The 16,782-nt window shown below is 48.3% G+C and overlaps 1 protein-coding gene across 10 annotated transcripts in view; it reads left to right on the top strand.

Moving 5' to 3' along the window:
• Positions 1–14,099, top strand: part of Zfyve1 (zinc finger FYVE-type containing 1) — a 51,354-nt gene extending 37,255 nt beyond the window's left edge. For 8 of the 10 annotated variants that reach the window (XM_021178597.3, XM_021178596.3, XM_085830532.1 and 5 more), the window contains 8 exons: positions 2,145–2,251; positions 5,132–5,240; positions 5,680–5,777; positions 5,882–5,999; positions 8,378–8,548; positions 9,099–9,279; positions 9,821–9,934; positions 12,529–14,099. In XM_021178597.3, coding sequence (XP_021034256.1) covers positions 2,145–2,251; positions 5,132–5,240; positions 5,680–5,777; positions 5,882–5,999; positions 8,378–8,548; positions 9,099–9,279; positions 9,821–9,934; positions 12,529–12,761 — 1,131 coding nt within the window. In that variant the 3' untranslated portion in view covers positions 12,762–14,099. Of the gene's footprint in view, positions 1–892; positions 1,002–1,386; positions 1,416–2,144; positions 2,252–5,131; positions 5,241–5,679; positions 5,778–5,881; positions 6,000–8,377; positions 8,549–9,098; positions 9,280–9,820; positions 9,935–12,528 lie in introns of those variants that run through there. The other 2 variants (XM_021178600.2, XM_021178604.3) reach the window with 2 other exon arrangements.
• Positions 14,100–16,782: the final 2,683 nt, after the last annotated feature.

The following is a 16,782-nucleotide window of genomic DNA, read 5'->3' as shown; positions in this document are numbered from 1 at the left end:
CAGTGCTGGGATTATCAGCATACAGCCTGAGAAAGGTTCTCAGGTCCTATGCACTGTCTGTTTAGGCAGAGAGGATGCCTTCGGAAAAAAGGAAAGCCATCTGAGCATCTAAGCCAGTAACAAGGTGCTAGCCACAGCAGCTAATGTGCCCCGTGTTTCACGTGGCTGGGCTCCTTTGATGCTCAGTGTTTATTGTGCAATCTAATGAAGATTTATTTGGTACAGAGATGGATAGCCCATTCTAAAGCAAAGGAAACACACAGTATACTATCCACTACACACTGAAGTGAAGGACTTGCCAGGCCTTGGGTTTTAAAGCAAATTTTCCATTTATTTTTTTTGTATCAGGGCCTTTAAAAGACAGAGGTGATAGAGTGATCGTATATATGTACACACATGTGTACACACAGAGACTTATTAGAATGGTTTCTAGGCTGAATTCCTAGTAGTCCAGCAATTGCTCTCAACTGAGGAATAGGCCAGAGATCCAGTAGTTTTTTATAAAACTGATCCCAGTCTGGTGCTAGAGTCCCAGGGAAGCTCTACAGAGCTGGCGGTTTACAGTCCACATTGGAGTCCTGAAGTAGTAGGTTCTAACTCCGGGGAAGGAACCGCTCAGGGACAGGAGAGACAGTGAGAGTGAGGGCAGGCGGACAAAAGCAGAAGCTCCCCTCTTCTTTTATGTGGGCAGCCAGCAGTGGGTGTGGCCTAGATTTAGGGTGGGTCTTCCAACTCAAATAATCCAACCTACAGGAATCCCTCACAGGTGTGCCCAGCTGCTTGGTTGAATTAATTCCAGATGTAGTTAAGTTGACAACAAAGTTTTACCCTATTATCATCTTTGGTTTTTAAAATATAAAAATAACCTACCAAATTTTTTGGTGACTTATAGGAAGTCGATGCCCTACTTTCCCACCATTATCCTCAAAGTTAGTTATGCCAGCCATGCTTGAGACACACAGCCTGTCTTAGGATTTCTGCTATGAAACACCATGACAAAAGTAAGTAGGCGAAGCAAATGTTTATCTGGCTTACACTTGCAGATCAGTCAGTCCATCATCACTGGAGGAAGTCAGGGCAGGAACCTGCAGCAGGAGCTGATGCAGAGGCCATGAAGGGTGCTGGCTTTTTGTCCTAGTGTAAACAATTTTTTGGGTCCAGGTCTAGTGACTCCTACATATAATCCCAGCACTAGGAAGATGGAGGCAGGAGTGTCAGTTCAAGGACAGCCTTGGCTACACAGGTACCTGTCTCAGAAACACCACCACCAAAGTTCCACTCATCTGCCTTCTTGCTCTTGGCCCAGCGTTTCTCCTGTTCTCTCATGGAAGGAATAACACCATATGCTTCTGTTTTCAACTATTTTCCCTTTTCTTCCCTGTATAGTGTGTGGCTGCATCCGACTTGGAATGCTGGTTAGTCACTCCATCAGAAGACACTGCAGGGTCTAAAGCCTGAGAAGCCTGTTAGGATTTGTATCGTTAGGCTGAAGAATCCTTCAGATAGTGGAGTCTGGGTTTGAAACAGAAGCACTCTGCATATGAGAGTCTCTCTGCTCCTCAGGCTCCTCAGCTCAGTGCTTGCTTTGGCCTCTGCTGACTTTTAGGTTAATAGAGTCGATAAGTGACTGGGAAATGCTTTTTTTTTTTAAAGTGTGTGTTGTACAGATGACTTTTTTTCTATGTTGAGATAGTTTTGTAGCTGGGTAGCATTCACGGGGAGCCAGTGCTTAGAAAGAGGAAGGAAGCCTAGGACACTGCCAGCTTGTGTCTTGGTTCCTACCCTTGAGTCTGAGTTCTTTTCCAAAGGACATGAACATCAGTCAATATGTATGATGAAGATGACAGTCCATATTGAATAAAATGCAGCACATGGGAGAGAAACTTGTTATTTCTAAGCCAGTTAAGGGAAAAGCAGTGTGGCTCTCCTGGGCAGTGTGGCTGCTTTCTCCAAGGCTTAGCTTCCTGTGGTGAGAGTTGGTGCAGGTTGGGGTCAAGGAGCAAAGTCAGGAGTTTATGTGTGGGGCGCCCTCCTCTACTGTGGTATTTGCAGGAGTGAGTGGGCCATCCTAGAAAGGCAGGTGAGGGGAAGCTGGAGCCCAGGCAGCCCGAGGGCCTTCACAGATCACCTTACCTCTTTGGCAGGCACTAAGTGACCGCTTCAGCGGTGAGATCCCCGATGACCAGATGGCGCACAGTTCATTTTTCCCAGACGAGTACTTCACCTGCTCCTCGCTCTGCCTCAGCTGTGGGTAAGTGAGAGCTGCCATGCCTGTCCTCCAGCTTGGAAGCGGAGGCTGAGAGGGTGGCTTCTTTCTGACTTGGGTGTGTAGCTTAGTTATCTCATTGCTAGTTAAGTTATAGAATCTGAGCGGGCTTGGGCCAGCAAGATGGCTCAGCGAGTAAAGGTTCCTGCTGCTGAGCCTGATGACCTGAGTTTGATTCTGGACCCATAATGAAATAGTTGTCGAAGAAATAGACAAGGCAGGGAACCGAGTCTCCTGCCATGAAGCTGGTGTAGATGTGAATTGATTGGCCTCTGGAGTAGCCGGTTTTCATGGCGGAAGACCGGGTTGCCTGCCTGTGTCTGTTTCTTCGACAACTATTTCTTTGTTTGTTTTCATCTGACTGTACTTATTCAGGTCACACTCGAGGGTCCCCACACTCATTCCCAGCTATGGACAGAATTTTGTGATAGTCGCTAACCCTAGGGGATTATTTTTCTTTATAAGGACAAACCCTGAGAACACAGAATTTTCTAAGGAACATTCAGAATTGAAGCCAAGGCCCCACATCCAGGGGTTTTCCCTGGTGATCTGGGCTGTGCCCTTGGCGGTAGTGATTTATAAGGCTCTGGAGGTATTCACAAGTATACCTGAAGCTGAGAGTACTGGGTTAGAATAGTTCTCCATCTTTAACCTGTAGCACCTTTAGTCATGAAAATCCAGGCTCTGGATCAGTAGTAGGTCTGGAGGGGGCCTGAGATACATACGCCTTGAGAGGGTATTAGGGTGCTGCGGTGCTGCTGGTCTGTGGAACCCACTTGGCCACAGAGGGGTTAGAGCAGTGACTCACACATTTTAGAATGAATCAGAGGAATTCAGAGTGTGCTAAGCAGGTTACTTAGTCCCATTTCAGATTTAGTAGATCTGCAGAGGACTGGAGACCTGGTGGGTTTGGTAATTCCCAGGTGAGGGTGACACTGCCTGTAGGTCCTTACCTTGAGGATTGCTCTGTCACTTTAAGCTGTTGAGGGCAATTAAGTCACAGTCTTACTTATTACTTGCCTGATGGATCGCATGAGTTTAAACACTATGGCGAGCCACGTTACAATCTCCTTGTCCTGTAGACACAACTCTGAATTCCCTTCATCCCTGAATTGTCTTGTCATATCAGGGCCCCCGTTACAGGAGGAGACCTGAACCTGCTTTTCATGAACCATTTCCGACCTGGGTGACCAGGTCCTCAGTGTGCAGTAGAGGGCAAGGCCATGTTTTGCAGAGTCCCACTTGTGAAGAGAGAACAAGTCTTACTTGCTGGGGTGGGGTCCTTTTGTTCGGTCGGCCTGAGTCCAGCACGAGAGGGTTAAGCACTGTTGGGCCATCACCTTTCATTCGGAGCATCTGCAGGGTTTCCAGAACTTTCTGTTACTACAGGGAAACTCGAAAGTGCTGATCTCTGTTTCTGCCTTGTCAGCACGGCAGAGCTGGCTGTTCGTTCACTTGAAGGTTTCTGTGGTTCAGCATTAAGCTTTCCCTGCATACATGGCCGATTTGGGGCTAGCTTTTTAATTTTACAGTCTGGCAACCATATGGTTTAACTTGACTGTCTTAGTTGCTTTTCTGTTGCTATGAAAAGACATTATGCCCAAGGCTACGTGTAAAAAAAGCATTTAATTCCTTAGAATTAAATGGAGTCCTTGGCCATGGTGGGGAGCTTGGCACAGGCAGGCAGGCATGGTGCAGGAGCAGTAGCTGAGAGCTTACATCTTGAGTCACATGTATAAGGCAGAGGGGCTGGAATGGGGATGAGAATATGAACCTGGAATGGTCTGAGTTTTTAAAACCTCAAAGCCCCACCTGCTCCAGCAAGGCCACCCTATAGTACTAATATTTCAGTAAATCCTGGTGTTGGGTGCCTGCTTCAGTGGTTTGTTCTTGAATGAAAGACACACACAGACTTTATATTTCAATGTGTCTTAGGCAGCACAATATGTGGGCACCTGTCTAACCTCCATGCTGCTAGACTCTGCCTCTCACTGATAATTCCGAGTAACTAATTTCTGTGTTCCGTCATCGATGCTCTTGACCCAGTTGAGCAGCCCTCTGGGCCGAGTCCGCTTGGCCCCTTTCATGGCGGCTCTGCTTGTCTCTCCTGCACACTCTTCAAGTATGGCATCTCTCCTTCCTTTCTTCTTCCTTGAGGTTCCAAGCCTGGGAACCCCAAATCCCGTCTCTGTTTCTCCTCCCCAGCTATTGGCTGCTGGCATTTCTATTTATCAGTCAGAATTAACAGGGGGTGGGTTCCCAGAAGCTACCCCCTCTCAAACAGTTTTGGTGGGTGCAATTAGCATTAGAATACAAGCAGCTACACCACACCTCTAATCCTTCCAAACTGTTAGCTCCAACTGGGGAGCATTCAGTCCTAAGGACCTAATCGAAACTATTCTCATTTGAACTAACATTTCCTTACATCTCTCTTGTCTTTTTAATTTCTTAAGACCTATTCAGCTTTCATCTCTAGTCAAGTTCTTGCCTTCTAGCTCTTCCATTTCTACAGAGGAGCCAGGTTGATTTTTCTTTTTCCCCATTTCCCTATTCAGAATAAATAGTTGCTTGCTCTCGGTTGTGATATTGCTACAGATGTTTACACCAGAAGCCATTCTAAGACCTCAGATATGTGACTGTGTTTATCCTGAACCAAAAGTTGTCTTCTGCCATGTATTGAAAGAGATTATGAGCCAAGTGACTTCCAAACATTGTGTGAAAAGCTAGAGATATAATCGAGTGTAAATCAGCAAGGCCACTCCCTGTGTGCTTAGGAAGCAGGGCTGGTTTCAGTGCCAGACGCTTCTGTGTGATGCTATCCTCTTAGCCCTCTCTCTCACTGTTGTGTTTGGCTTCTTCCTTCAGGGCGGGATGTAAGAACAGCATGAACCACGGCAAGGAAGGGGTGCCCCATGAAGCTAAGAGCCGCTGTAGGTACTCACACCAGTATGACAACCGTGTCTATACCTGCAAGGTGAGTCCGCTGAGCCTCTTCTCACTCCAACAGGGAAATCCTAGAAACCCCTGCACTGGTCAGATGAGAAAGGGGTGACCCAGCAGTGCTCACCGCTCTTTCTGGAGCCTCTTCTCTAGTTCAGCTTATCTGTCCTCCTGTTGAGCTCAGGGTTAAGGGCCTGAGAAGCAGAGCTTCTTCTCAGGAAACCACTGTAGATGGATGTTTTTTCCTGTCTGTGACAAGAATAGAATTTAGAGCATAGTTCTGGGTCCCAGACTGGTGTACAGTTCCTTCTTATGGAGAGCACTGGCTTCTTAAGGGAAATTAACCTCCCGAGGTGCTAAATCAAGGCCCGTACCCCTCAACTGGTGTGCTGCTTTGTGGGGGGGGGAGGGTGTGAGGAGGTCATAGGGCCCAGAGTACCTAGAATAAGCTGACAGAGTAATCTGTGTTTCAGGCCTGCTATGAGAGAGGCAAGGAAGTCAGCGTGGTGCCCAAAACATCTGCCTCCACTGACTCTCCCTGGATGGGGCTGGCAAAGTATGCCTGGTCTGGGTGAGTTTTCCTAACACGCTAGAGGGTTGGTTGGTTTTGTTGTGCTTGTTTTCTCAGCACTTGGCAGAGTACCACGACTGACTTACTGACTTGCCTCCTTGTAGGTATGTGATCGAGTGTCCTAACTGTGGGGTGGTCTATCGGAGCCGCCAGTACTGGTTTGGGAATCAAGATCCTGTGGATACGGTGGTGCGGACAGAGATTGTACACGTGTGGCCTGGAGTAAGAACCATTCCTTGGCTTCCCTCCTGTTTGCTTGTCCTTTTGAATTATTGAGTGTTTGTGTCTGGAGAGGTGGAGTTTGCTTACAGTAGAAAAGTCAACCGTGAATTTTAGCACGTGAGTGGTTTAGTTTAGGGAGACAGGATCTGTAGAGCCCATCCTGTTCCCGCTTTTTGCTTCCCATTCATTATACAGACGATTGCAACACAAACTTGAATGAACTAGCTGAAAATTAGTCTTAACATTCTCACTAGGGAATAAGATGTCATCGTGTACACTCTTACTCATTTTCTATATGCATATATGCATATTTTTTGCAATGTACTTGCTGTTCATCTGTTTCTGCAGAGATGGGGCCACAGTGTGATGCTCAGGCTGGCCTCGAGCTCCTGGACTCAAGTCATTTTCCTGCTTAAGCCTTCTGAGTAGCTGAGACTGCAGGCATGCCCCAGCAGTCTTTGCTCAAGGATAGCTTACCTGCCATTTTTCCTGACTTTTTCTTATGACAGTTTACTTGACTTAGGGCTATGGTTTGACTTAACATTTTCTTATTTTTCACATCTATTCAATTTATGGTTTCTTATTAATGAATATGTTTTTGTGACTATATGTGGGAAAGCTTTCTGTGTTCTGGGGAATTGTGTGTATGTGTGTGTGTGTGTGTGTGTGTGTGTGTGTATGTGTGTGCATATGGAGATCAGAGGACAGTTTGGGGGAGTTGGTTCTCCCTTGCTACTGTGTGGGTCCCAGGAATTGGGTTCATGTTGTCATGTTTAGCAGTAAACACCTTACCTGCTAAGCCATCTTCCAGAGCAGGAAATGTCATTGACAAATGTTCTAAGAAGTGCAACATTTCTTTGAAACCCGGTCTCACTGCATTGGCCAGGCTGGCCTCAAGCTTGCTGTCCTCCTGGCATCACCCCCAAGTGTGCATGGCTCCACTTAGAAATAGGATTCTTGTTGGCCTTTCTCACTGTTTCCCACTTTAGAAAGCCAGATCTGTTGTAGGAGGCAGTGGTGCAGTTAGTACTTCGATTCCGTAACAGTCATTGCTCACAGTTGCTCTTGGTCGAGTGTGGGGCTAGCTTGGTGCAACATGAGAAAGGCCCTGTCCCAGGATAAAGTCAGTCACTGTATTTGGAGTCACTCGCGAACCATAACAGACCCACCACAACTACTTTCCTCTGAGGGCATCACTTACCATCTGCCGCTGCCCTTGCTGGACAGTTCCTGTAGTGGTGGTCTTTAACCTCAGGCAGAACGTTCAGTCCATAGTCATGTCTGGTCAGCTCTCTGTGGCTGTAACACATTCTAGCTTAGAAAGAACGTTTTCTTTTAGCTCACATATTTGGAAGTTTCATCCATGACCAATTGGCTGGGTTGCTTGGGACTACAGTAAAACAGTACATCCTGGTGGGAGTGTATGAGAGAGGAAACCTGTTTGCCTCAAGGATAGGAGTCCAAAGAAAAGAGACCAGCATCCCATAGTCTCCTTCAAGAGCAGGTCCCTAATGTGATCAAGAATTCAGAAGGCCGTATCTTTTTCATTGCTAGCATCCTTTCATAGAGCCAAGTTGGGGGGGGGGGGGAACGGGACAGATACACGCCCTTTAAAGGGCGGTCTAGATCCAAACTTCAGATCAGTCCTACACATCCACCGTGGAGCTTCCTTGATCAAGCAGGCACATGGACTTGAGGATTTTCAGCTGTGCCCCCTTCTCACTGAGTTTCTGGGCCATCAGAAATTGGTTACTATTGTGTGGTATCTCTTTCAGAGCCCACCTCCTTGACTTGATGGCCTTGATGCCCGTAGGCTGTCCTATCTGAAGGATTTAGCATGGCCTTGGAAAGCAAGAAAGTAATGCGATGGCTTTGGTTTCTGTCTCATGAAAACAGCCCCTTAGCTGCGCTTCTCTCAGCCTTGAAGCGTGAACACCTCGCACTCTGTGTCTGCCTGCTCATTCGTTGTTTTAGCTTGTACTGCGTGTCCAGGATTCAGCTAGATACTTGGGAAAAGGTGGATCACTATTCCCAGAGTTCAGCAGGTTTCACATACAGATGTAATAGCTACTGTACTTACAGAAATAGATATTAGAGTATTTCTGTATTAGAGTAAGCAGAAGAACTTGTACTGCATCATCTTCTGTACTGCAGGGCAAAGTTAGTCCCTAGTTGAACAGCTGTACATCAATCGGGTCACAGTGGTGAGAACACATCAGTGCAGACTGCTATGTATGGTACTGCCAGCTGCTGGGGAGACTGCCAGTCTGCCTGTTCTGCCTTCCCTGCTGGTTTACAGTTCTGAATTGGTCCCAGATAGCCCTCTCCTTTTCCTTCCTGCACTCAGGGGTTAATGAGCCCCTGCGTTTTCCTTGCAGACTGATGCATTTCTGAAGGATAACAACAATGCCGCCCAGCGTCTGTTGGATGGAATGAACTTTATGGCTCAGTCAGTGTCTGAGCTCAGCCTCGGACCCACTAAGGCTGTGACGTCTTGGCTAACGGACCAGATTGCGCCTGCCTACTGGAGGCCCAACTCCCAGATCCTGGTATGATGTTCAGGAGTCCTGGGGTCCTGATGAGACCACCCTGACTATGTCATGTTGCCTGGTGCTAAGCCGGCCCAGGAGGAGACACAAACATTTTCCCCTCCTAGAGAATCCCTGAGAATCTTGGGAGGGTGAGCTTTAGGCTGCTGCTTTGCTTCTGAAGTGCCTTTTGTGTCCTGTGAATATTTTCTCTATGGTGGGTTGTATTGCCAGACCTGTGAGAGCCAATTAATATTGCCTGGATGTCAGAGAATCACAACTACAGGATCTGGAGAAAGGAGTCTTTTTGAGGTCATTTCTTGGCTTTATCCACAGTTCTCTAGGGTACCCACAACCTGGAATTAGTTTCTGCCCAAACCCCTGTAACAGGAAACATCCTGCCCCTCTCCTTTCTTCATTCATGGAACTATTATTACTAGAAAGCTTGGGTCCTAACACAGATGGAACCCACCTTCAGGAATTTGCGGTTGCCCCCTGGGTCTTGTCCACTCCCTAGCCCAGCAGGCATGTAGGACCTCTGCCTCTCTGTTTTGTTTTGGACTTGGAACAGAGCTGCAACCAGTGTGCAACATCCTTCAAGGACAACGACACGAAGCATCACTGCCGGGCCTGTGGGGAGGGCTTCTGTGACAGCTGTTCATCCAAGACCCGGCCAGTGCCTGAGCGGGGCTGGGGACCTGCGCCTGTCCGCGTGTGTGACAGCTGCTACGATGCCAGGAATGTCCAGTTAGGTAATGTGGGGCTCAGGAGGGGCGAGCGAGAGTGCACCCACTGAATACCGGACCCTGGATGCTCACTGCCTTGACCGTCACTTCTGAGAGCAGTTGCTCCTGGCCAAGGCTACTCACCCTCTGAGCTCCTAGCCAGATAGGCCTGTGCAGCTGAGCCTTGAGGTGGAGGTTCGGAAGACAGGATTGATTGATTAAACGTGGCCTGGCCTGAGCTCTGAGCTCAGCGGTGCTTCTGAGAGAACACACCTGCATATAGCTGATGAGCTCTGGAAAGCCAGACAAGCTTAGGTTGAGTCCTCTCTCTGTAGAAAGTTTAGGTCTTGCTCCCAGAACCAATCTGGTTGACTTTAAAAATAAGTTATAAATCAGTTCTAGAGAGGTAAAGGACGAGAGGTGCCCAGGCCAGTTTCAGGGTTCCATCTGATTGGCCCCACAAGTCACTGTTACTGTGGGAATCCGGAAGTGTTCCAGTGTGGCTCCTGAGCTCCTGCATGAGAGATGACTACTGAGAGGCAACAGCTATCTCTTGTATTACCCACAGATGTGACTGAGGCGCAGGCAGATGATGAAGGTGGAACACTGATTGCCCGGAAGGTGGGCGAGGCCGTGCAGAACACCTTGGGAGCCGTGGTGACAGCTATTGACATACCACTAGGTGGGCCTGGGCAGTGCCTATATTGGGGATAATGCATGTAGCATGAGGGGTTTCAGGGTCCCCTGGATGGTCATTTTGATTTGCTTGCTGACTAGATTGAGTTTGGCAGCAAGGAATGAAGGGAAGCGTTATTTACTTCCTTTTGTGTGTGGAATCCTGTAGTAGTATCAGTTTCATTTCTGGAGGTCAGCCTCCCCACCGTTTGTTGCTGTACATAAGGCGGGAGCATGCTATTTTGTCTAAAACAATGTGCGTGTAGCGATCAGAAAGTCTGCTTATTCCCCTGTTGTCACTGCCTGCACTTCCTGTCTTGAGTATTGCAGGGTAGCATTTGAACAGATTTGGAAGGTCCCTTGGGAGGACAGTTAAAGCTAGGCTCAGTGGAGCATCCCTCTGCCTCTCTGGGCCTCTCCACTTGGTGTCTCTGGTAGTAGATGAACCACAAGGGTAGTTGAGGGTTTCAAGAGCTGATGCTTTGCGGCTAGACAATGGCCCAGTGGTTAAGAGCACGTCCTTCTCTCTCTCACAGAGGACATTAAGTTCGTGTCCAAGCATTCATGTTGGGTAGCTCACAACCACCCATAACTCCAACTCCAGGGGATCTTCTACTCTCTTGGGGCTTCCATGTGTGTGTGTACATGTGTAGATGCGTGTAGGCGTGCACACTGAGTGTGCACACACTCACAAATACATACATAAATCTTAATTTTAAAAAAGCTAATTTATGGAACCAGGTGGCATATGCTTTTAATGCCAGCAGGTTGGTCTCTGACTTTGAGGCCAGTGTGGTCTACATAGTAAGTTTTAGGCCAGCTAGGGATACATGTCTCTGAGGGACAGACAGACCCTGGGACCCTGTCTCAGAGAGCGGGGAGTGGGGGTGGCAGCTACTGCTTTAGTGTTTGAACAGAGAGGAAACATGCTGTATGCTTCTGTAGTTTGTTGCTGTTACGGAGCCTGCTTAGGTTCAAGGAAGGGGAGCTGGAGTCTCAAAGAAGGAGAACATGCCAGAGAACTTGTTACGTTAGTTTAGTCATGAATTTTGTTTGTGTGCTTCTAGGGTCAGTTATCCCCTTTTAGGTCATTAGGCTTGGAGGGACAGGTGTCTCTATCGGTACCTGCTGACACCTCTCATTGGCCAGGCTGTTGCTAATTCAGCATTTACGATCCTTCTCTGCATCAGCTATGAGGGGTGCTTACAGCCAGAGTAGGAAGAAAGAGAGGGGAAGCAAGTAGTGGCTGGAGGACTTGGCAGGACAGACAGGCGGACCTGGGATGTACTTGGGTATAGGATAAGGGAGAGGTCAGAGAGGCTAGAGAGAAAAATGGGCAGGCAACAAAACAGATTGTGAGGTTTGTTAGACTAGGTGGCTGTGCCTGGTTTCAAGCTCAGGTTACATCCACCCTGAGCTTCCTGGGAGGGGCCGGGGCTGCCCCTGCTGGGAGTGGTTTGTTCATGGAGTGTTTCTTTGCTGAGCTCCAACAGGTTGGGTTTGGCCTGGTCTTTCCTCCTCCTCCTCCTTTTTTTTTTTTTAAAACCAACCTGGTTTCTCTATAGCTCTGTCTATCCTGAAACTCATTCTGTAGACTGGCCTTGAACTCAGGCCTGCCTCTGCCTTTGCTTCCCAAGTGCTGGGATTGAAGGCATGTACCACCACTGCCCAGCTTACTGCAGGTGTTCTTAACCACTGAGCCAACTCTATGTCCCGGGCATATTATTTCTCGTTGTTGCTGGCAGCTTTCGAAGGGGTTGTTAATGATGAATCGGCCTGGGAGGGGTTCAGCTTGCTCAGTCCCACAGTCACCATGCTCAGTGGTGCTGGGATCCGACTGAGCGCCTGACTGTGGAGTCTAGACTCGTTTGTGGCTCCTTCCACTGCAGTGAGTACAGTCACTGTAGTGTCTGTCACTCAGTGTGGTGGATAGAGGAACATCAGTACCTCAGCCACGGGTCCTGTGGTCAGGATGGAAGAAGCCTGCCGCCTTTTTTGTCTTTTTAGTAATTTATCTGTTGTGTTTGTGCGTGAAGGGCACTCACTTGCATGCATGTGCCATGGAGCACACATGAAGGTCAGAGGACAACTTGTTGGAGTTGGCTTCCTCCTGCCACATGTCCTGTAGAATGAACTCAGGCCTGGTGGGGAAATCGCCAAGCAGTTACAGGCACCTGCCGGGCAAGCCTGGCTCCCTGAGTTCTGTCCCTGGAACTCATGTAATAGAGGAGACTCGACAGACTTCCACTGGCACACTGTGGCAGGGGTGGGGTGTGGTGTGGCTCGTTTGGTAGAGTGTTTGGGTAGCGTTCCTGAGCCCTGGGTCTAATCCACTGCATAAACTGGATGCAGTAGCCTACACTTCTAACCCAGGACTGGGGAAGTGAAGGTAAGAGGATCAGAAGTACAGGGTTATCTTCAGCAACCATGAGTCTGAGGCTATCCTGGGCTATATGTCTCATAAAATACATAAATAAAGATAAACAGAACACAGCACAGTAATGGTTCTGTGTGCGGTTGGGATGACATAAGCCAAAAAGTGTCAGAGGGACGTGGGGCAAGGTTCCAGTGTCCTGACCTGTTGTTCCTTCCCTGATGTAGGCCTGGTGAAAGATGCTGCCAGGCCGGCCTACTGGGTGCCTGACCATGAGATCCTGCACTGCCACAACTGCCGCAAGGAGTTCAGCGTCAAGCTCTCCAAGCACCACTGCCGAGCTTGCGGACAGGGCTTCTGCGATGAGTGCTCCCATGACCGCAGGGCTGTCCCCTCTCGTGGCTGGGACCATCCAGTCCGAGTCTGCTTCAACTGCAATAAAAAGCCCGGTGACCTTTAACCCCAGTTCCCTCTCTGACTGCTTCACAATTCCTTAGGTTCTCAGGGTTAGAAACAGAAGTCTCACTGAGGTAGGCCCTCCTCCTGGTCACCTGGTGTGGTGTGTGGTGTGTGTACCCCCTCTCACATCCCTCAGTGGAGGTGAGCCTGGCGGTAGATCCGAAGGCATGAACCACGTCAGGTCAGGGCATGGAGCAGCTCTCAGTAAAGCAGAATGGACCAGAGTCCATTGCATTTATTTCAGTTAAAAATAATAAATCTCTCTCTATATATATATCTCCATTTATCCATCTAGAGGGGATTTGGAGTGATCAAGACTGCTTCTGCTTTGAAGACTTACCCTGGTGTGTCCCCAGCACAGGGATAAGGTGGCACTGGGAGTCAGTCTTGCTCCTGAAGCGAGCCAGGTTTTGCTGCTTCACCCAGAGCTTGGCAGTGTCCTTTTCTGTCCCTCTTCCCTCCTGCACCCCTGCTGCCTGAATGGCTGTCTAGGTTTGAACCTCCTGCTTGAAGCAGTCATGGTTCCGGCCTGTACTGGGCAGAGGTCTGGCTTCGTGTGTAAGCTACTGGCATATGTAAGGGTCAGAGGGTAGAGTCTTGAGACATAAAAAGTCAAGATGCAGGTACTTGTGGCCCCTGCAGATGGGGAGTCCAGAAGGAATCGGTCTCCCCTGCAGGCCATCTGCTCCCTGACGTTTCTGTCTCCTCTAGGCTTTCTTAGAAGCCATACCCTGCTCCTCCCCTCTGCCCCTGGACTCCAGGCTGCCCCTTCTTAGGATTTTTATTGCTCAAAGTGTCTTATTCTTTGTTCCCATACATACAACCCCTCTATTTGGGGGGTGGGGGGCGACCACAAGAAACCTTCCAGGGAAACAGCACAGAATGGACTGTTAGTTATGTTTTTTAAATAAATAAATATATATATATATATAAAAATAAATATTTCAACAGATCATGAGGAAAAAAAATTCTCTTTGGTTCTTACAAGAGAAACGAAGTGAACAAATGTTTCTCAAATAAATAAATAAATAAATAATAAAAAAAGCTTGGCCATCGTATGGATCATGACTGGAAAGACTGCTGTGCTGAACTCCTTGGAGGGAGTTCATCTTCAGTGGCCAAAAAAAAAAGAAGAATCAAAGCACCATTGTTACTGATTGAACTGATGGGTGGGTGGAGCCTCGGGGAAGGATATGGGCAGTCATTCCTGGGGCATGTCTCCAGCGATGTTAGCCCTGGGATGGACTGGTCCTTCTTAGCTCTGCCCTTTCTGCCTCCGGAGGCCCTATTCTAGAACTGTATCATCCATTCACCACTATAAAGGAATCTTCCTGCTGAACACAGCTGTGTTGGCTCATTTTTGCTCTTACATCTCCTTTCCAGTTGGTAGAACATAGCTGGTGCCTAGCAGAGCAGAAGTCAAGAGAGGCATGTCTAAGAGGGGTAATATTTTACACATAGTAGTACATCATCTTATTATTCCAAAGAGCTTTTTTTTTTTTTTTTTTTTTTTTAATATAGGTCCATAAGCCCATTTACAGTTACATACCCACACTTAAGATGGAAAGTCAGTTTGTATGTTAGGCTGGTCTTGAACTCAAGGGCTTAGGTCATCCTTTTGCCTCAGCTTCCTAAGTAGCTGGGACTTTAAAAGTGTGTCCCACTAAGCTTGGGGTGTGTTTTAACCAACCTCCTAACAGTTGGCATTCCCCCGGCTCCCTGTGTCCTGGCTTCATGTAGTCCACACCCAAACTTGAACCTCTTATCCTTGCCTCCACCTTCCAAATGCTCAGGTCACCGGTGTGCACCACCATGCCTGATTTACATGGTGCTAGGGATCAAACCCAGGCCTTCTGACACAAGGGTGCTACATCCCTCATCACTTTCCAGGTAAGTATCTAGCATGCCCCAGATTAGTTGGCCAAGTGGGACCAGAACTTTATGATTGCTGCGAGTAGCCTTTGCCTAGAGAGTGTGAATGGTGGTCTTGGAATTCCTACTAGTAATCAGTAAGTTCTCAGTCTACCATGATCCTTTCTCACACCCTGTCACAGAGGAGTGGGGCATCGAGAGCTCGGTCGGGTGGAAGTGGCTGGCCTGAAGAGTTGTAGCCTGGGGGCAGCTGTTGGATCTGGATCTCCCTCTGCCATCATGTCGAGGTGTGGTTGGACATTCTTCCTGACCTGCAGCTTTGGTGTATCAAACATGTCATCTATGGAGGCAACAAAAACCTCTCTGTGGTTCTGGGCCTCGGTAGGGCCTTGTTTGTCCTAGGTGTGTGGTTACCGTAGGTGCATCTCCAAGCCTCTGCTTCTTGACTTGCCACCCGTGTCATGTCCCAGTTCTCTATGGCTTTTGACACTTTGGTCTGCAGCTTTTCCTTCCTTCCTTCTTTCCTTCCTTCCTTTTTGTTCCCTCTTTTCTACCTTTACTTAGGGACAGCTTGAGGAGTAGATGAGGAAAGTGCCTGTGTAAGGCCTTGGTCTGTCTGTGCTAGGGCACTTAAGTGTGAATCTGCTAACCATGCCATGGGGACTTTTCTAACCTTGCCCTAGCCCCCATTCCAGGCGCGTTTCATAGAGATCTCACAGGAAAATCTCTATAAAACTTTTCATGCTGTTCAAATCAGTGCAGAAGGAAGCACACTAGGGTCAAAAAAGGGGGCCGCTTTTTTTGGCCAAAACCAAACCAAAACAATAGAATCCCAGCCTCGGCTGTGGGGTGGGGGAGGGGAGAAGCTAGCTAAATGCAAGCTGAAAAGGACCTGAAGAAACTTCCTCAGCTGTCAAACATATCAGCTTGGTTCACTTTCTCCAGCTGGATGCCACAAATCCAGTCAGCACCTGGATTAAGAAACAGCATGGCTATACTCCAGGAACACCCTGTCCCTCTCCTCACAGAAAGCTCTCCTGACATCAGTAGCACAGGTCATTTCCCCCACCCTCCTCTCCAGGTGTTCCATACAGTCTTTTAAAAATAACTGCACAAGCCGGGCATGGTGGCGCACGCCTTTAATCCCAGCACTCGGGAGGCAGAGGCAGGAGGATTTCTGAGTTCGAGGCCAGCCTGGTCTACAGAGTGAGTTCCAGGACAGCCAGGGCTATACAGAGAAACCCTGTCTCGAGAAACCAAAAAAAAAAAAAAAAAAAAACTGCACAAAAACTATCTTCTAGATGATGGTTGCTCACCACAAACACTGTGAATAGAGGTCTTGGGTGAGACTTAAGTGGTCTTCCGAGAGGCCTGATGGGCGCTTATGCACATCTTGTGTTCTCAGCTGGTTATCTTGTTGGGAAATGGGGGAGCCATTAAGTTGGCTGTTACACTGCCAGGCATGGTGTTCTTCACCAGCCTGGAAGGTGGGCAACAGTGCTTAAGTTAACATTTACTATTATGTCTAAATACACTGTAGCTGTTTTCAGACACACCAGAAGAGGGCGTCAGATCTCATTACAGATGGTTGTAAGCCACCATATGGTTGCTAGAATTTGAACTCAAGACCTTCAGAAGAGCAGTCAGTGCTTTTAAATGCTGAGCCCCAGTGCTCACGTTTTATAGCTGCCATGTGGACTCAGGTTTGGAAGTGCAGAGCCTCTTGCTGTCAGCACCTAGCCTTTCAAGGCACTGTGACTCTTTTGCATTTCCACATTAGGTAGCTTTCCCTTAAGAGGGCCCAGAAGGGCCGGGCGTGGTGGCGCACGCCTTTAGTCCCAGCACTCGGGAGGCAGAGGCAGGCGGATTTCTGAGTTCGAGGCCAGCCTGGTCTACAAAGTGAGTGCCAGGACAGCCAGGGCTACACAGAGAAACCCTGACTTGAAAAAACCAAAAAAAGAGGGCCCAGAAGCCCCTGTCCATTACTACCAGGAGAGCTTAGCAGTCTAGCCCTTTTCGTTGTTCTGAGGTTCGTGGCATGTGACAGCAGTGATGGGTCTCTATGCCAAGAACTGGCTCAGAGGTTCCACAGGTTCTGTTTGGGAAGGCAGGTGTTGGTAAAACAAAAATCCTGTCGTAATGGTAGTTGT

The sequence above is a fragment of the Mus caroli genome, unplaced genomic scaffold (genome assembly GCF_978045245.1).
Source record: "Mus caroli unplaced genomic scaffold, Mus_caroli_1 scaffold_14, whole genome shotgun sequence".
In the NCBI taxonomy this organism is placed as follows: Eukaryota; Metazoa; Chordata; class Mammalia; order Rodentia; family Muridae; genus Mus; species Mus caroli.
This window is presented reverse-complemented; position numbering and strand designations above follow the sequence as displayed.